Source organism: Coloeus monedula (assembly GCF_965178545.1).
Source record: "Coloeus monedula genome assembly, chromosome: 25".
In the NCBI taxonomy this organism is placed as follows: domain Eukaryota; kingdom Metazoa; phylum Chordata; class Aves; order Passeriformes; family Corvidae; genus Coloeus; species Coloeus monedula.
In genome coordinates, this window is record NC_138805.1 from 3,483,118 (window position 1) to 3,502,922 (window position 19,805).

At 51.3% G+C, this 19,805-nt stretch overlaps 2 protein-coding genes across 9 annotated transcripts in view; one reads left to right on the forward strand and one right to left on the reverse strand.

The window, feature by feature from the left end:
* Positions 1-1,124: 1,124 nt before the first annotated feature.
* LOC309581953 (PHD finger-like domain-containing protein 5A) lies at positions 1,125-3,761 on the forward strand. Its single transcript, XM_082296876.1, has one exon. The coding sequence runs from the start codon at positions 2,861-2,863 to the stop codon at positions 3,191-3,193; it is 333 nt and encodes a 110-aa protein (XP_082153002.1). The 5' UTR covers positions 1,125-2,860; the 3' UTR covers positions 3,194-3,761.
* Positions 3,762-5,424: 1,663 nt separating this feature from the next.
* GRAMD1B (GRAM domain containing 1B) overlaps positions 5,425-19,805 on the reverse strand; it is a gene marked incomplete at its 5' end in the record, with an annotated part of 83,839 nt that continues 69,458 nt past the window's right edge. For 7 of the 8 annotated variants that reach the window (XM_082296977.1, XM_082296976.1, XM_082296975.1 and 4 more), the window contains 16 exons: positions 5,425-6,608; positions 7,240-7,357; positions 8,387-8,494; positions 10,451-10,541; positions 10,718-10,921; positions 11,211-11,314; positions 11,915-12,057; positions 13,392-13,510; positions 14,111-14,254; positions 14,609-14,798; positions 15,354-15,510; positions 15,974-16,089; positions 18,058-18,138; positions 18,505-18,600; positions 18,725-18,828; positions 19,499-19,583. In XM_082296977.1, the coding sequence (XP_082153103.1) occupies positions 6,519-6,608; positions 7,240-7,357; positions 8,387-8,494; positions 10,451-10,541; positions 10,718-10,921; positions 11,211-11,314; positions 11,915-12,057; positions 13,392-13,510; positions 14,111-14,254; positions 14,609-14,798; positions 15,354-15,510; positions 15,974-16,089; positions 18,058-18,138; positions 18,505-18,600; positions 18,725-18,828; positions 19,499-19,583 (1,950 nt within the window). In that variant the 3' untranslated portion in view covers positions 5,425-6,518. Of the gene's footprint in view, positions 6,609-7,239; positions 7,358-8,386; positions 8,495-8,799; positions 8,812-10,450; positions 10,542-10,717; positions 10,922-11,210; positions 11,315-11,914; positions 12,058-13,391; positions 13,511-14,110; positions 14,255-14,608; positions 14,799-15,353; positions 15,568-15,973; positions 16,090-18,057; positions 18,139-18,504; positions 18,601-18,724; positions 18,829-19,498; positions 19,584-19,805 lie in introns of all 8 variants that reach the window. The other variant, XM_082296972.1, reaches the window with a different exon arrangement.

The window sequence follows — 19,805 nt, forward strand, 5'->3', positions numbered from 1 at the left end:
CTGTGCCACAGACCGTGTTGGTGGCAGCCTGGCAGAGATCCTGTGGGAGAGCCCCTTGGAGCTGGGCAGGCAGTGCAGGAAGCACTGATCTGTCAGGAGCTGGGGATGGCAGCAGCTGCCTCCCCTGAGCCAGGCACTGCTGCTTTAAACAGTGATTTTGAGACTGATTTTCTGCATGATGTGGAACCAGAAAGTTCCAGCTGTAAATCAGGAGAGAGTTTGTTCCTGTGCTCGTTGGGAGGAGCAGGTGCTGCCTGGCACGGTGCTCCTGGGGAGAAGAGCTGCTACAGCACACACACAGAGCAAATCCAACAGGTCTCGTTCCAAGCACCCACACCCAAAGTGTCTCCTGCCACTCTCTGGGAAAGAAATTTCTACCTTCTTGCATAAAGGGAAGGAAAAGCTCCTATGTGGCTACCAGGACAGTGCTGAGGAGCCAAGGAGGCTGAAAAGTCTGTCTTTATCTACACCCAGTGTAGCTGCTGAAGCTGTCTGATAAGGACATGGATGAGCATTCCAGGATTAGCATTCCTAGAGGGGATCTCCCACTACATGCAGCTATTTCAGAGACAGTTTTGTGCCGTCAGGGCTCCCAATCCAGCAAAGCCTTGTGCTTTGAAACCTTTCCTCTTCCAGTCCAGGGCCATATTACACTAAAGACCTTTCCTGTCCCTTTCTAAGATCAGAAGCATCCAAGCAGGGTCAGGTGTGAGAGGAATGAAGGACGTGTCTTTACAAACAAGCTGTGGGCCTGCTGGTAGATAAAACTAGCACTGCGAGATAAGAGAAACAATGGGAAGGATTTCACTGATTAATGAATGGAAAGAAAGAGATTTGTGTTTACAAATAAACTATAGGTCTGCTGATAAATGAAATTAGATAGAGAGATGAAAGAAACAATGGGAAAGAACCATAAATTCCACGAGAACTAAGATAAAAGTAATAAAGGGAGGGTGGGGGTTATACATTAGAAGGGAGTCTTAGGTATTAGGTGTTTTGGGAAATTAGGAGAAAAAAAGGGGCTGCACCCCCCAAAAATCTGAGAGACCCCAGGGGAAATGCCCCATAACCTCTCCCTTTATTCGAATAAAGTAACAGGACTCCTCTGTCTCCTTTTTGGACATGAACCTCTGGTGTTTGTGGATTAATTTTCCTGACAGGTGTCACCCAGCAGTCAGAGCTGGGTGTAAATGCAGCCTCTGTCACAGCAGAACAGGCAGCTCAGGGGAGATCAAAGTCATGTGCCTTTCTTCCCTTCTCCAAAAGGACTTGAGGGAGCCAGGAAGGATTTGTACAGAAGTCAGGAGAAGTTAGTATGAGTTAACAGCAAAGTTTTCTGACTGAAGAGTGCCTGAAGTGCAGAGCACCCAAAAAGCTCATTATCCTGTTAATCCACAGCCAACTCCTCTCCTTCCCACTGCAGGTGCCTTCCTATCCTCCATTTTCCCACATTTTCTCTCTGGAATGCGCAGGCCCAGCAGTGCCCCTGCCTTGGGCAGCTCACCACCTGGAATAACCTGGGTTTTGGTCCTTCAGAGACTTTACAGGCAGGTGCTGCTCTAGATCCCTCTGGTATCTGCTCTGGGAATGCCTGGTTGCACATCAGCTATCCAGGACCCGAATCCACTCAACCCAGCTGCCAGAACTGCTCTAAAATAAGTCCTGGAGGGTGTGTTTTGATCAGAGGTGAGGTTGCACCAAGATAAGATCAGTGAGGATGTCACAACCTGGTGGATCAGAGCCTCCTGCTCCCCCTCCTCCCAACAGGAAGCATCTTCATTTGGCAGGAATTAGGCTACAAGCTGTTGGCGTTATTTTGCATGCTTGGCTGGAGAAATGCCCTTTTTTTTAAAAAAAAAATCCCTGTTTCTGTCGTTGTTCAGACCCTGCAAATCAAACCCCAGCAGATGTGCAGGTGGAAGGATCAGACTGGGAGGGGAAATGCACCTGCTGTGACAAGAATCCAGTGGCATTTCTGGCACAGGTGAGCAAGGGGAGAAACAAAAGCCTGATGGTGAAAGCCAAGCTTGGCTGTGAGTGCTGAGGGAGGCACCACCCTCTGTTAACATTACTCAGGCCTCTCACTCCTAGAAAGTGTGAGTGATCCCTCCTGGAAATGTAATCCAAAATTGTCTCTGGCCCCAGAAGGCATTAACCTGTCAGCTGGGACTGAGCAGGGGCAGCTGATTCCTATCCCAGCTCTCCAGAGGTGTGAACCACTCCCAGGTTTTGTTTAAACCCTCACCGTTAGTGCCCTAAAGCCCTTCCTTTTCCCCTTTCTATTACTACTGCGGGAGATTAAGAGGCAATAAAAGATTGTGCATCCCAGCTGTTGGGGTTTTAGGAGTTGTCTTTTTGTTCTACTTTTCTCAGATAATTTTTCCCCATACACGCCCCCAGCAGCAATACGTTGCTAAGATAACGTTAATTACTGGACACTTAAGAAAGACAAAAGACCTGGCCCACAGGGGGAGTGGCCCAACTGGCCACCTTCCTATTCCCTGGGGTTTTCTCGGCTAGGACAGAGATGCCGCGAGATTGGAACTGGATAAAAGGGGTGGACTACAGCTCCTAGCCCACTTGCTCTCTCGGCGTTCAGAGGGGAAAGAAGCTGCGTTCGCTGCGGGGAGAATTCACCACCGCTGCAGGCTCCTGCCTTCCTTCTACCGCGAGCGGAGCGCTGCTCGCTGGAGCGGCCGCTGCACCGGGACCCTGCTTTAACACCCTCCTTCAGCGAACCACAGACTTTCTCACCACCTCCTGGGCTGCCTCAGGGATAAAACCCGGGACCCCGCCTTTCCCTGCCCCGCACCTTCGCTCGTCCGCAGCAGCAGCAGCGCCGGCCGGGTACCGCCTCGCCATGGCCAAGCATCACCCGGACCTCATCTTCTGCCGCAAGCAGGCGGGCGTGGCGATCGGCAGGCTCTGTGAAAAATGCGACGGCAAGTGCGTGATCTGCGACTCGTATGTGCGGCCCTGCAGCCTGGTGCGCATCTGTGACGAGTGCAACTACGGCTCCTACCAGGGCCGCTGCGTTATCTGCGGGGGACCCGGCGTGTCCGACGCCTACTACTGCAAGGAGTGCACCGTGCAGGAGAAGGACAGAGATGGGTGCCCTAAGATCGTCAACCTGGGCAGTTCCAAGACAGATCTTTTCTATGAAAGGAAAAAGTACGGCTTCAAGAAGAGGTGATCCTATTCGTAGCTGGCTGCCTCCTGTGCCATGTTTGCTTTGATAGATTAGTGCAAGGTCACTTCTTGTAACCATTTCTGTAGGATGCATACCGATAGAACTCCTTCTTTTGGGTTTTTTGGGGTTTTTTTTGGTTTTTTTTACATTGCGGAGCGCGCCCCTGCAGCCGCGGGCAACCGTGTTGTGGGCACTTAATAAAGGTGCACTGTTCTCATTAAGACCGAAATCCCTTGTGTCCTTTTGCACTCTGAGATCAAGAAACGAACCATCACGACCCTGTCTTGTATCAGCGGATCGCGACACCATCCCAGCCCCTGCCGGCTGCGAGCGCGACTGCACCGAGGGCAGAGTGCCCGAGAGCCGAGAAGGCTGCGCTGGTTCTGCTGCTGTGTGTTGTTACTGCCAGAGTTGTTGTTTGCCTGCCTTACTTATATATATAAAATGTATATTAGTAAAGAACTGTTATTCCTATTTTCCCATAGCTTTGCCTGAAAGCCGCCTTAATTTCAAAATCATAGTAAATTAGGAAAGAAGGGGATTACATTTTTCATTCTAAGGGAGGCTCTTGCCTTCCTCAGCAGACACCTGTCTTTCAAACCAAGACACCATCCAACTCCAAGCCAGACTGGCTGCCAAGTGGGAAAAAGAAGTAACTGGGAAAACCAAAACCCTAAGGCCTCCAAGAGAAACCTCCCTCAGCGTGAAGGACACTGCAGCACCAGGTTCTGGCTGGTGTCCACCAGCCTTGTGCTCCTAATGACACATTTCACATTGCTGGGTGTCAGGATTGGTGTGAAACATGTTAAAAACCCAGTTTAATGTGCAGAACAAATATTAGTGTTGAGATTGCTACAGCTGCTTGGCCTGACATTAATTTAACAAGGCTTTTGCAGTTCTGTCCCTGGGGCCCAGCCTGAGGGAACATCCCAAGCCTGCAGCTGGAAATCTGCACAGAGGAAGGATGCAGGATGAGAAAAAGGGTTCCTTGCCTCCCTGACAAAGAGGATATGACATTGGTGAGCAACCCATGCTGATCAGCAGCATTGATCTGTGACCCTGGCTGATTGCTCTGTCTCCATCCACCCATGTCCAAACCCCTCCCAGCCAGGCAGAGGAGCCCCCACATGCCATGTTCTCCTTTCTCTTTCCTGGCATGGGCAGGGTGAATCCCAGGGCTTCCTTCCTCTGTCTCATCCTGCTTGGTGCTTGAAATTAAATTCTAGAAGAGAGAAATTCCAGCAGCAGGGGAATTTTGTGTGCTTAGTAATTGTGGGACTGACTAATGGGGGGAAAGGGGACTCTGGGACAGTCTGACAAGTCACAGCGGGGAAAACGAGCCACAGAAAGCCCTTCCCAGGCCCTAGCACCTCAATTTCATTGCACAGCAGCCTCCCTGGAAAAAAGTCAGGGAGCAGTACAGTAGTCAGCAGCATTAAATTAAATAAATAGTCATAAATACACATTACTCTCTGGTTTTCCCCAAGTGGACCTTGCTTTCACAGTCTGAAATGTCTTTTTGATAACCTGGTTTCATCCATGCTCCTGCAAATGTGACTCTTGCATGGGGCATGTGTTCAGCACTCGGTCATGGAGACTGCAGGCAGCCTGGGAGAAATCAGCAGCTTCTTCCTGCATCCATACCTTCCCCTAATTGCAAAGTGAGAGCTTGAGAGGGTTTTCCTCAGACTCCACTGAGGACATTCTGTGGTACAGAATGGTGTGAGACCAATTGTTGACCCTGGCACTCCCTGAAGGAGCTACAACTGCACCATTTCCAAACTGGGAATGTGCAGCTGCCTCCCTCCTGCCAGTCAGAAGGTGGAAAAATCCCAGTGTTGGACACAGAGGGCCTCACATTCCCCTAATTTACCTGGCTGGGTAAGAGGCCAGAGCAGTTCTTAAACACTCTAAGCAGCAGCCTGCATCCCAACCCCACAGTCCCTGTGGAGTTTGTGCACTGCACAGCACAGCCAAGCTGCCCCTCCTTCCTCATCTGGCTGCTAATGGAGTCTGGAATTATCCCCAGAACAACAGAAAATGCACACTGGCTTTTTCTGAGTGCAGCTCTACCACCTGGTGACTCTCAGGGCTTCACAACCCAGCTGATGGGAGACACCCCACAGGTGCCTCACACCCAGCTCTGTCCTGCCACCCTCTGATGGTCCCTTCTGCCTTTCTCCTCTTGGTCCCTGTGACCCTTCCTGACCTCTCCTGGATTTCTGGAAGCCTCGTTGCTCTACAGATGCAGTCATGTAAATATCCACAGTGATGGCTGTTGCTGCATAGATACAATTATGTAAATTTATCCCAGGCAAGGAAAGGAAGCTCTTGTCTTTCCCCGTTTTCCCACAGATTTTACAAGACAAGGGCTGGGTGAACGAAGAGGAGAGAGATTTACTGAGCTGGGTAGTGGGAGTGGTTGCAAACAAATCCTAATTTTGGTTTTCTGTTTTAGATTTGGGTCCTCCCACCGTGGTGATTCCAGCACCGATGCAGACCTGCAGCACAGGGGTGGCTCAGGGGCAGGGGCCCAAGCACAGAGAAAGCAGAGGACAGCTAAAGGGGACACTGTCACAGGTGTGGCTCTCCTCCTCCCACACACCTTGGGGCCAGACACTCCTCTCCGTGCAGCATCCACGACAGCAAATCAGTGTCTGTGGAAGGGACTGCAGCTTGGCCACGCTCTGTGCTCTGCTCTGAGCCAAGCTGGCCGCCCTGACAGCAAACTGCTGCTCCCAGGAGGGACCTGCCAGGGGGATCTGCTCTCCACAGACCCACAGCAACTCCCCCTCCTCTCCAAAGCAGTTTTGCAAGGGATTGACTGCAATTGCCAAAACCTCTGTGCCCTGAAGCCAGCGAGGTGAGGGAGCTGACAGTGTCCCCTTTGAGAGATAAATAGAGTGAACAGGGACCTGCACGCACAGGGAGGGGATGGGGACAGGGTGGGGGCACTCACGCTGATGCTTCCCTTTGAGACAACAAAAACGAAACAGACAGACAGACAGCCAGGAATATTACAGAGGAGCAGTGCACGGGCCCAGGGAGCAGGGCTGGGCACGGCCCTAAGCACACCTCAGTGCTGGGAGAGCACAGCCCTCCCACACACACACACACCCCCCACGCTCCCAGAGACGCTCCAGTTCAGCCAGTGTTGGAGGTCACTCCTTCCCCTCTTTAGGCTTTTTTTCTTTTTTTTTTTTTCTCTTAAAATCTGTATATAATATATATATTTATATCTGTATATATATATATTTATATATATATATTTATATATCCTATTTACACATATTGCACACCGTCCTCTGGCCTCCTGCATTCCTGCCTGTTAATGGAAACGTTTCCGTTTCTCCTCTGGATCTGACCCGAAGTCCCGGGACCCGATGCCATTCTGGAGATTTATCAGTGAATCCTTCATCTGCAAGACAAGAGGTTTCTCCACTGTGGTGCTACCCTAGAGGAGAGAACTTGGGGATTTCCTTTTTCCCTGTGAAGTATCGATGGCAGAATTGTGGGTTTGGGAGCGGGGAGTCGGGGCTGGGGTACACAAATGGGGACTGAGAATTCTCCAAGAGAAGGGGTGAGCAGGGTACAGAGAGTTCTCTCTCCTTAGGGAAGAGCAGCTCTCATTTAGGGGTTTATGAGGCAGCAGCTTTCATTTCTGGACTATGTTCTCAGCACATCCCGAAATTCCAGGCTTTGTGTTCCCTTCCTCCACAAAAGCTGCATGTAAATCCAGGGTTCAGGTAAAAGCAGTTTGCTCTCCAAACTGGGATGACAGAGATTAGATACCAAATGTGCCAATACAAGATTTTTGGCTCTGCAGGGTTCTCTCCTTGACATTCACAGATCCCTCTGACGTGAGAGGGCAGCTGTGGCACCCTGTGACAACCCTTGTGGTACCCACCACCACCAGGAGATGGATCTAAAGGAGCTGACACAGCTGAGGGACTGTGGTGGAAGCAGGAAATGCTGAAGGATGGGGAGCAGGACTGGGAGGACACAGTGACCTCCTGGCCACAGCCCTGCCTGGAGCCGTGCAGCCTCACCTGGTCCAGAAGCATCACCGAGGATTTGATGATCTCGCGCCATTTCTGCAGCTCTGAGTCGTGGTACTTCTGCTGGGACTCCAGCAACTGGGCCCATTCTGTCTGAGACTGGGGTAACCTGCCAGGAAAACACAGGCAAGAGTCATAAAATCACACAATTTGTACAGAGATTTCTCTTTATTGTGAGGAATAGCTGCACTTGCTCTCTTTTCCATGGCAGGTATGTGCAGGTATCAAGCCCTTCCCTTCAGGACCATTTAAGGCCCCAGAACAGAACTGAGGCAAGTGGAATCAGGACAGATGGAAGCATTCCAGGTGCTTGGATGGCTTCAGATGCTTCCACAGCAATTGTGGCTGCAACACAAAAATTACCCATGTGGAGCCACCCACATAATTCCAGCACTCGCACATGACGCTGTGCAAACAGGACGTAAGTTCTGTATTAAATACTATTGTAGTAGTCTAAATAAACACCCAAGAGCAACAGAGAAAGATAAAATCACTTAAAGGGTCTATAACCACTTAAAGTATCAATCTGTGGGGAAGTAATAATTGCCTCTCTTAAGGAGGAGAAGTAGCACAAATAAAGCAAAAACTTCTAACACAGTGGTAGCACATGGCTATGGATGCCTAAAGTCAAACCCAGTGTAGCAAGGGAACAACTGGGACTCCAAAAAAGGGACACAAGGGGACAAAAACACCTCACAAAAGTGGAATCAGGATGTTCTCAACCTCTAAAAATAGACCAGAGACCAGGCAGGACACACTGCTGATATCTGGACCCACACCTTCCAAAACACAAACCTAACAGTGTGTGTGTCACAGGCCCAAATTCTCCTTGGAGCACAAAGGGATCATTCTAAGACTCTCCTTTCCATACAGAGGGAAGTTTGGCCATCAAAGGATAGGAAAGTGACCACCTTGGCCCAGAATCGCTCAACATTTATTCACAGAGCATCCTCTGTTCCATGGGGTGCTGGGAAGAAGCAGAGTGGCCTTAACTCTGCTCTTGAACTGCAGTGGAAATGCTCACGGCCCTTCAGCTTCGCCTGTTTTACACAAAAATGAGAGCCCAGAGCTCTGGTGTGCTGGGAAAGCCTCTGACATCCAAGAGAAACAAGGAAAGCCCCAGCAGGCGTGGCTGTACCTCTCCTGCAGCCTCAGGCCCTGCCACGCCGTGAGCGTCTGCGTGGTGTATTCCAACATCCAGAGTTTGTAGAACAGCATCATGTTGAGAATGACCAGCAGCACCAGACTGCAAGGAAAGCAAGCAAACAGCCAGTTTAGGAGCATTTCACAGCTCACTGCAGCCAGGAACACCTGGGACAACACCCAGGGCGCTTTGGGAAGGTGTCTGAGGCCCAGTCCATGCTGTGAGTGGGGATTTAATCTGAGTGAGCACCCCAAACTTCACCTCGTGGAAGAAATGTGTGAGGACAGACAGACAGAGAGACAGGGATGGCAGCTCAGACAGAACAGGCTGGGTGAGTGGATGCGCTGAATGCAGAGAAAGGGAAGGAAATGGGAGAGTAAAGAGGTAAAAAAAGAGAGAGACAGTACCTGAAACAGATCCTAATGGGAGCAGGGAAGAGAAAAGACGGAGCAGCTGCAGGTTAGAAACGGACTGACACGAACTGGGCTGGGAGGAGGAGGCTCAGACAGCACAGGGGGCAGGAGAAAGGAGCAGTGGGAGGAGAGGCAGGAAGGACAGACAGGGATCCGTGTGCCTGCACTGGTGGTGAAGTTCCCTGAGCACAGCTGAGCTCCTGGGGACAGCAGGTGGCCATGCAGGCACTGTGTGACACACACACCCCCCCCACACGTATTCACATCCAGCCCTCCCCATTCCCACCCCCAGGCACTGGGAACACACCCCGGCCGTGCCCTGCCCAGCTCCTGCACCGCTCCTCTCACCCCCCCACCACACGCAGGCATTTCCACCCCTCCCCAGGAGCAGATTCCAAAACGCCAGGCTGGTGCCTGGCTCTGAATAGTGCTGCTATTTTGCTGGAAGAATGGCCCACTATGGCCAGTTCAGTCAGGCGGATGGCAACTGGCCAGAGGAGTATTCTGGAAATACCACAGAGGGCTCTGTGACCCAAAGTGAAGCCGTCAGGAGACACTGGCATAAAGCTTCTGCACCTTCTTGCTATGTTCTCATCCTGACAGTCCCTTACACCACCTCATTTATCACTGGCTGGGTGCTGCTGCAAACCTGTGTGGCCCCTCTGGGACCAGGAAACACTGGAAGGAGCTCAGCTTGAACTGTCATTTCAGCTTGAACTGAACAATCCCAGCTCCTCCCCACCTCTCTGAAAGCTGGGTGGAGCTTCAGGAAAAGCCGAGCCCAAGTCAGAAAAGCCTGGATCAGTGCTTTAGGCTGTTCTGCTCCACAGCACCTGCCCAGCAAGCACTGCAGCACTACGTGAAGCCTGCTGTCAGCCCCAGGGCAGAGGAACAGTAAATACACTGAATTTAGGTATTAAACTGAGCCACAGGGATGTGAGGGACCCATTCCCAGCTCGCTTGGAGCACACATCCCAGTCCAAGACTGCCAATCCTGAAAGGCGTGCCAGGAAAGACACCCAAACCAAGGAGCTCCTGCTGCTGAGCTAAGGAACTCACACCAACCTCTCGTGCTTCAGGTGTTTCTTTACATATTGTGCAGAAATCATCTCTAAAGGGTCCAGCTGCTTTCTGACTGCACCTCTTATCAAAATCACTGCCCAGGACCAGACATGGAAAGGTTTTGCCAGACCAGACACTGAGTCCTGTTGTGGTAGCCCAGTGATTCCCAGAGAGCTTTGCAGAGTCATTGTCCATGATAGCAGCTCGTTTGTCAGCAATTAAATCCCTTATTTTAAATTACCCCCATGCACACAGTTTCTATATGCCATTGAAAATCTCTAAAATGCGTCCCTGAAATAAAAAATAAAAAATAAAACCCTGGTATTTGGTGGATTTCTTCTCTTGTAGGTATTGACTCCTCTCTTCTTGCACAGCTGCCTCTGTCCTGATCATCACTGTCCCAGCCAGGTCCCAGACCTGCTTCTAGGACTCCCAGAACAGGTCTGGGAATGCTCATGTTTGGCTAAAACAAGGGAAAAACTGAGGGGAAAGGAGAGAAGGGAGCCCAGAACTCCAGGAACACAGACAAACCAAAGATGTTTAAGGCTGACTGGGAAGGAAAGCAGAAAAAATCATCACTTACACAAAGCTGATGACAAGGAGCAGCTTGGAGACACTCTGCAGGTGGAAGCCACTGGGGCTCTCCTCAGGGATGTGCCGTGTCTGAGTGGAACCTGAGGAGATGAGATGCATTTGGGATTGGGAAATAGGGAAGAGGCAACCCCTGATCCTCCACCCACCCCTCCATCTCACCCCAACACATCCTCCCCGCGCCTCCTGCCATCCACCCTCTGTGACAAAGCCCCCATTTGTCCCCATCCCCAAGGCTGTGGGGTCTGCAGCTGCTCACCTGCCACGTGCTTGATTCGATGGGCAACCTCCTCATCCGTGGGGGTGGTGACGGGGCTGAGCACCTCCTCCAGGTGTGGCACCCGCAGGTGCGCGTGGGCGCGTTTCCGCCGGCGCACCGTGGATTGCTTGCTCACCTTCTCTTTGGGGGATTGTCTGTGCACCTCAGCCAGGTACGTGCTCTCTGTTTTGGTCAGCTCGCTCTCTGCGGCACCAAGGGGGAGCGTTAAGAGGTGTGGCTTTGCAGAGAGAGAGGTTTAACCCCTCTGCTGGGCCAAAGAAGTTGGCAGGGTTTGAGAGGTTTGTGTGCCACATTCCTCACACCTTCTGCCAAACCACACTGCCTGACAGAGAGCAGGATTTGATGGCCTGATTCATTCCAGCAGGTAAAACCAACAAATGCCATGGCAGCCCCTTCTATAAGCCACCCCAAGGCTGGATCATGCTGCCCACTCCCAGGGAAACACAAGTGCCGATGTCATTGCTACTCTTACCCAAGTGACGGAAATAATCTTCCAGGCCGCTCCAAAAATTCTTCTCAATGAAGGATTTCACCAGCCCCCAAGGCTGTTTCCTGTAGCGTAATTCTGTGGAAACCCTGTGAGGAGACAATGGACGGTCATTCCCCTGATTTTGCTTCCTGGGGGTGATGTCAATTCCCAATCTCTGCCAGTGTAAATCCAGGAAATAATCATGCACACTGTTATTTCTGGAATGGTCTCAGCCCCTCATGTTTCCAGAGGAGAAGCACTGCTGGAAAAGTCCTTCCAAAGGCAGGAAGAGCCTCTCCCAAGAGAGACATTTGGCAGACATTTGGATTATCATTACTGAAGTCACACAGAGTCACACGGATATAGCTCTTCCCAGTACCCAGTTCCTCTGCTTCTCCCCCCAAGCACAGTCCCAGGAAGTTCATCCTGTAGCTTACCACAGGCTGCACGGGATAACAGGCTCTGCAAACCCCTGCATCCAAGAAAGAGGCAGGAAAAGTCTGTAAATCCTCTCCCTGATGCAGCTGTAACTCCTCTGCACCTGATGTTTGCTCGATGTCACCCCAGCAGGTGAAAATCCTCGTGACAGCAGTGTCCAAGCAACAGGACAAAGAAATAACCCCCTCAGCCCCTCCTACCACCCCCAAACAGCAAAACTCCTTCCCAAAAGTGCCTTTTGCTCATCATTCACCCCGCAGGAGAGGTACCTGAGTCGGCTTTTGTTTCTGGCAACACGAGTCAACGTGTAGCGGTTAATGGTGTAGAAATAATCGTGGTAGGGGACATCGTGAGTTAGCACCTCTGCATCTATGACATAGCACTCGCTCTCCTGGCTGGCTTTGTACATTGTCTGCAGGAAAAAGAGCGTGCAAGGCAGCTTTGAGTGTGGTCAGGACACGGCTCTGAGCGACTGGCACCTCCAGCAGCACTTTGCAAACAGGAGACACCCCCCCGCCCCTGCCCCAGCTCTGCTGTGAACAGCTCACCCCGAAGGGAAGGCTGAGGAAACCAAAGGTTTCACCCAGATGCTTCCCACGGGCACATTTTAGAAAGGGCGTTCAGTTCCAGCAGCTCAGGCCCCAGGACTCTGTAGCAGAGGTGTCACACACAGTGCCATGTGGGGACAAGGCCGCTGGGACCTTTCCAAGGGTGACCTCTCTTCTGATACCTTGTCAGGGACTCACCTGAGCTAAAACCAGAGGAGGCCCTGCTTTGAGCAGGGATCTTTTCTAGCATAAATTATTCTGTCATTCTGAACACCATAAAAACACATCACTTTCCTCTTTTAAGTGCTCCTGTGTGCTTTTCCCTTTGCTCCAGAGAAAACCTCACCCAGAGGACAGACAGACAGAGTTAAGCACAGATCCCTGGACAAAACATGGCTTTTCCTGCAGCCTATTCCCACTCAGCTCTGCAGTGAGGACACACAGGGTGTGCCTTGGTGGTTGAGCCCAAACCCAGAACTAAATAAGCCACAATCTCACTTGTTTGTGTGAGTGTGCTGTTCCCTTTGTTCATCCCTTTGCTCTCCCCTCTCCTTTCTCTTCCCTGCACACTTTCCTTCTCTCCAGCATCTTTCCTCCCACCCTCACAAGCTACACCTTGCTGCTGGGATCCTCTCTCCCTGAAATGTGGTGCTCAGCAATCCCTAAAGCCCACTCTCAGTATTTACCCTTGGCCACTGGAACACATCTCTGCCCATGGAAAGAGGCTTTTCCTCCCTCTCCTGTCGCAAGCACTGCTAGATACAGCCAGCCTGGCTCCTCTCAGTGCATTACAGGTGCTCCCTTTTTCACCATTCTGAACAGATCATCTCACTGTCCTCATCATCATAAAAAATCCACAACTCTCTGTGGAGCTGTGAGAAGGACTGGCCAGGCAGTATGTGACTTCCTTGAGTCAGATCTGCTGGGCTGACCACAGCTCAAAAAACACTGGTGTGGATGAGAAAAACAGTTCTTAAAATGTGCTGCCCTGTTCACAAACTCCTCTGCTTTTGCTGGGAAATTTCTGGTGATTTCCTTGCAATCCAGTGCAAGATTAACCATTCACGGCTGCAGCAACTTAAATCAAGGAAATGTGTCCAGGAAAACGGACAGGGACAACGAAAACATGCTCAGGAGAAGAAAATATCTCTCAGAGCAGTTCCTACCAAGACCCCAGCCCTGCTCCCCTTTCACCTACCTGGGTCTCAGTGACTGTGGCAGTTTTGGGGGCCAGAGGGTTGGTGAGGGTGATGGTGTACAGGATTACTCTGGTCTGATTGCCATTTTCCTCCTTCTTCCAGGGGTGAAAGATAATATCTGAGAGGACAAAGCAATATTCCAGTCAAGTAACTGGAGAGGGACCTCTGGTCAGTCCCCTGGGGAAAGGCATAACCATACAGCCAAGCTGGGGATGGTATTTCCTTCCCCTTAGCTGCTCTGGAGCTCAACTGAGTGTGAAACAAAGGGCTCCTGTGCTTAATGTGATTATTTTCCCCTCTTTCAAGTGCAGGGAAAGGGGGAGAGGGTGGGGATCCACCTCCTTCAGCAAACCTACAGTCACAGGGAGAGGAGGACTCTGGCATGCCAAGGGATTCTCTATGCAGCTCTGTCCGTGCCAGTGTCAGGGGGGAGCTGGAAGAGCTTTTCCCTCACACTGTTAAGCCTCGAACTGAGGATCAGGCTGCAGGTGATGATAAAAAATAAGAAAATCTGTTTTTTCCATTTAAAAAGCCATTCTAGTGTTAGAAAATGAAACCAGATGGGCACACAGGCTCTGCCTGCTTTTGGTTACTGCCAGCACAGACCACGCTGTCCCAAAATCTGCTCAGAATGTCACCCAACCAGGCAAAATTCCCCCTCCAAGGCAGAGCCCTTCCCCCTGCAGCCCCTGCGGGAGCTCCAGCAGCAGCAGCTCACCCGAGAAGCGGCGCTGCTCCATGAAGTCCCTCTGGAACTGGGAGTCGGTGAAGAGCAGGTCGTAGAGCTTGTCCACGCTGAAGTTGAACACCTCGTTCACGTACTGGCGCCCGTTCAGGTCCTCATAAAAGGCCTGGACTTCCCCTGTGGGCAAAGAGACCTCAGGGCCCAGCTGTGACCCTCCAGGGTGATGGAGAATGTGCTTTCACAGCACCAGGACCTCGGTATTTCAGAAGGAACCCGAAGGAGGGACTTCTAACCCTCTTCCTGCACTGACCCCAGGGCAAGAGTTGGAACATCAGAAGGGGTAATTAATTACACAGCTTACTTTAGGGACATCCTGAAATTTAAACACATTCACCTTCTGCAGCCCACAATGGGAATTCTTTGCGTCTTCAGAACTCCCAGAGTCCAGAAAAGGACTGCAGTAGGTGCCACTCCATTCCCTCACAGGAAAGGCTGGAAACACCCCTGATGGAAGGGTCTTTCCCCACCAACCTTCATCGTGGGTGTCTGAGGAGTCACTGAGCTCCGTGGGAATGTCTTCGTTGTCATTGAAGTCCAGGGAGGGGGAGTTCACGGGGCCAATGATGTCGATCTTCTCTCCCATGATGTTGGCAATGCCAAGGTCTTTCTCCACAGGACTCTCTGCCACTGCCTCCTCCTCCTCTGGGAGCACTCCATCGAACTGCAGCAAGCACAGGGCACAACAAGGGCAAGATCAGCACCTGGGGATAGGGTTTATTTCAAAAAACCTCACATTTGTGAGCCAATTTCAGAGTATTTGGCCCTGACATACCTGGAAATTAAATAGAGAGAGGAGGATGTTTCCCATACAGCGTTTGTTAACACCTCCTCTCCAAAAATCAGTGTTCAGGCTTTGGGCACTACAAGAATTTTTGTTCAGACAAGCACAATACTGTCCAATACTGGTTCTGCTCCTGAATAAGCTAAAAGAACCTAAGGTGGTATCTACACAAGGTCTGCTCTGCCGTAATACCAGGAGGGCACACGCAGTTCTCCAGGGAATAACTGAAGGTAGGGAAGCATTTATAACCTCCTTATGCCCAGGACTTTTCATCCAGAAGTACAGAAAGTGTTCTTGCTGCTGAGAGGCCCAGTGACAACATCACTGAGCAGGGACTGAAGTCAGCAGCAGTGGAAGAGGAGCTGGAGGATAAACAAACCCCATACGATCCCAGGGAAAAGGAATTCCTGCTGCCAGGGGAGGGAGAAAACTCACTGAGGCTGGGGCTTCGCTGCTGCCCGTGGAGGTCAGGGTGCTGGCAGTGACAGATTTCTTTGGCAGCTGAGGGCTGGCTTCTGGCTTGGCCTCCATGCTGCTCTTGGAGGAGCTGTCGTTGACTTCATTCTCCTCCACGGGGATTTCTTCGCAGTAGCTGGGACGCCACAGAGAACACAGGTTTTTATGGTTACCCCTCTCACAACAGCTACAGCTGCACACACAGAGCAAGTGAGAATGTTGCTATGAAATTTCAGGGCTGTCCAGAAGCAGGAATGGCTCAGTGCAGGGGAGAGCAAGCCCCAGTTTTTTGGGTGTTTATACAGGCACTGGCAAGCATCAGCATTTTCTGGCCATGTAGCCCTGCCTGGCCTTGTGACTGGGATGCTTTGGCATTTCTAGAATTGCTCAGCTGGTTCAGCAGGCATTCCAGTCCCTCCCAGCCTCCAGAAGGAAATGCTACACTTCCAGCTTTTTGGGCATCACCCATTTCAGAGCAAACACTTGGCCAGACCCCAGAATCTCTCAGGACAAGCAGCCCTCTGAGGCATGCAGCACACCCTGCTCTCCTGGGGCCACCTTTCCTCCCTCCCTAGCAGAGCTCAGCACTCCCCACTCACCCCATGGTGTTGAAGTCATCATCAGGAGGCACATAGTCTTCATCATCACTGGTCAGGCCCAGCTCGTTCCCATAACACTGGTGGACAAAGTGCCAGAGCTCCTTGGGACACAGAGGCTGAAACAGGGAATACAGAACACAACCCGTTTGCACCCAAGAATGCTAGAATACACTGAAAGTTTGCAACTACCAGGAGGAGGGGGGCATTCCTTGCCCTGAAAGGGGAAGTGAGATTCTGATACAGGGAGGTGAGAGGCTTTCTATGGGCTCAGCTCTGTGAATTTCCATTTTATGGAGTTTACTTCGTTAATCTCTGGCCTAGAGATTGCCCCCATCGAGCACCAACAGGCCCTGTCACCAATAACCCTCCACCACCAGCCCCGGTTCTGCCCCAAAACCTGACACTGTTATTTTTCCATGCCACAATCTCCTGTTACCTAAAAGTACCAGAAAGCTACACCCAGAGCAGCACATGGATGAGATTTCCCACTAAACAATGCTGGAATGTAAAAATGGAAGCACTAAACCTGCATTTCCTCTTCTGCTGTGCCTCCATTTAATGTCTGCTGCTCCACCAAGCCCGACACCTCACGAGGTTCTTTTTTTCTCCTTCAATTTTGTTTAAATTAAAGCTGCCTAAACAATCCCAGCTGCAGGGAAAATGATCTAAAACAGCAACGAGGAAAAACATTTCCTGCTACAGTCTGGAATCAAAAGGAGTTTGTGTCACCGGACACCCCTGTGAAAAGTATATACTGCAGATGGAAAGAGAAAATGAATTATGCAGAGCATTGAAAAAAGCCCAGATTTTAGGGATACAGGTCAGTGATCACCACATGACTATGACATGAGCTCTGAAAAACGGGGCAGGAAAACTTGTGATTTAAAGATGTGATACAGGGATGAAAGGGGATTTTTACCCATGAGAAACTTATGACCAACGACAAAGATTTCTTGGTAATGAAGGGAAACAAATCCGGTGAACTTCGGAGCTGCTGCCTCAAATTTCTTCCCACAGTAACTGCACGGGATAAGGCAGGAATTTTTTCATCTGGCTCCCCAAAGCAGCAACCAAAAGCATTGGAAAAAAGCCCCTAATGAGGAACTTTCATCCAGAAGAATGTCTGACTGTTCCACCTCCTTCCCACACACATGAACTCACATCCATGTCTTATCAGGAAAATTGGACTCAGTTCTTTCTCCCCCCTCTCCTGCCAGCCACGGACCCCACATATGGAAAAAGAGCTCTGGAAGTGCTTCCTGTCTTTATCCCTGTCTCAGTTCCCTTTTGCCTTCACCTTGAGACCAAGGGCACTGAATTTCATTGGGAACTTCAAAAGGCTGCTCAGTTTACAGCCTATGGAACAGCACAGCCTGCCCGAGGCAAGGTGATCCCTTCTCCTCCTAAATCCTACCCCAATTTCTGGGACAGGGTATTCCTGGTGCTTCATTCCTCCAGTGTTCCAGCATGGCCTGAACTCCAGCCAGGACATCCCGAAATGCTGGGAGCACTGTAACATCAGGCTTGCTGCTGCACAGAGGCCAGAAATACCCCACACACTGTGGAACAGATACTCGGATCAAATATAGGATTTACAGGGCCTCAGGCACAGCAGGAGCAAATTTATTTTAAAACCCAACCCACTGAGCCCTTACCCAGAGCACCCTGCACCCACCACTGCCCTCACTTGGATTTGGGATGCCCTGAACACTCATTTTCTGCCCTGTCTGCATCTCCACACTTCTGGAGCACAGACTGACTGAGAGCTCTGCCTGCACAGTGAGTTATTTCTGCTGCTTTTTGAACTGCTTTCCTGAGTGCTGCTCCACTGTGGAATTACAGGCTTCCGAAAAATTCCCTCCTGAGACCCCCATTCCGCTCCTCAGCAGAGTGGCACCAACTGTGTGTGTACAGCACGGAATTCCCTGCAAAAAGAGGGAATTGCATCTGCAGTCACGAGCCTGCTCTGCCTGAACACTTGTGTTTGCTGTCCCTATGTGCTTTTTCAGCCAGATGTGATGCTCCTGCCCACATCCATCACCCCCCTTCCATCCCAGCTCAGCTCTGAGGTTGTCTCTCTGTACCTTGTCAAGCAAAGCATTCTGCCAGAGTCTGAACATCATCATGTACGTCCTGTCTCGAGCCCCAAAAGAAGTAAAAAAGTGCTGGATGGGGAGAGAGGGAGAGAAAAATCAGTTCAGAAATAGCCAAAAAATAGGGAAAGAACACAACAAGCCTGTTTGGGGTCACCATCCAGCTGGACTGAGCCATCCACACAGCACAGAGTGAAGCTCGTGGGGAGGCCAGGGAGTGAGCCCTGAAACAGCTCTGTCAGAGATGTGCTGCTGTACAACCTGGATGCTTTACCTGGCCCCACACCCCACACCTGAGCTCCAGCCTCAGCCCAGCTCAGCACCAGCTCAGCCCCCAGCCCTTTTCCCTGGGTATTTCCCCAGTTTGGAAAAACCCCACCCCACACTCCAACTCCCCTGCCAGCCACACAGGGGCAGCCCCAGCAGTGTGGGAGGTACCTTTTCAGTGTCAGTGCAAACTTGGATGGCATTGGGAATGAGCCGTGCTGTCTTTTCCTTGGTCATGGAGCAGATGTCCTTTAAGCGAACTGTCAGCTGCACCAGGGAGGGGAAAAACACCAGGAAAGGGAGAAACTGGTGAGAAAAGCAACAGAAGAGCCCTTCCAAAGCAAACCTGAGCACAAAGCCCAGCTTTAGGGCAGCAGAGGGAGAGCCTTACCAGCGTCTCCCAGCGGAAGATGTTGCTGTAGAAGCAGATCCAGTTCTCGGAGAGGTAGAGGCGGCCCTGCAGGAGAATGTCTCGTTGGAGAGCACATGAGTAATCTGTGGGAGAACACCAGTGGTCAGTGAGGAGCACAAACCCCAAAAGAGGGACAGCCTAAAGGTGAGGATGAGCAGCAGCATGGAGAGAAGCCACTCAACACAGCAAGGCAAAGGCAGGGCCAGCAGGAGCCGAGCCCCAGCTGCTGCTGTGTCCACTGGGCTTTCTTCTCCCAAGGGCACGTCACAGACAATCTCTCTCCCTGACTGATGATCCTGCCTTATCAGCTGGTCACTCTGCAGCATGCCATGTGCTATTTCCAGATTTCATCTGTCTTCTCCTCTCTGCCTCCCGGTGTCACTGGGCATTTCTCCCCCCATTTAAGCATCCCTAAAGATTTCCATCCCTCTGCCAGGCCGGGCAGCATTCACCAGCAGGAGGCACGGGAGGGGATCACCAGTTATGTAAGACACAGGAGCAGATGCCATGCACCAGGCATCTCACCAGCTGGGACATGAGGTTTGGGAAGGGCAGCCATGTGTGAGCAGGGATATTGGGAAAAAGGGTGGTGTCATTCCTCACCAAACGAGGAAAACCCAACAGAAAACACAAAAGCCATCAGAAATGTGCCCCAGGCAGACTGAACAGCCTTGTTCCTCAGTGGCAATGTCTGGAGAAGGAAAATCTGGATGGATTCCTGATCTCCTCCCCAAAGCACAGCACTGGCCTTACCTACGATGAGGCGCTCCGTGTCCGGGAGCTGCTTGAAAAGCTTCCTGAAATCCTCATTCCGCTGTTTGTACGTCGGACTCAGCACCTGCAAGGAACAGAGGGGCTGGTGAAGAGAGGGGCAGCCAGGAGGGCAGGGACACGGAGTGGGGAAACGGGAACACCTCGGTACAGGAGGAGGGGGATCAGATGCACTTACAGAGCGTGAGGCCAGGAGCTCCCATCACAGCCCGGCGATGGGAGGGTTTGGGCTTTAGTGCAGGGAGTGAGAGGAAGAGGAGAACCTGACTTGGAAGAACAAGTCCAGGGT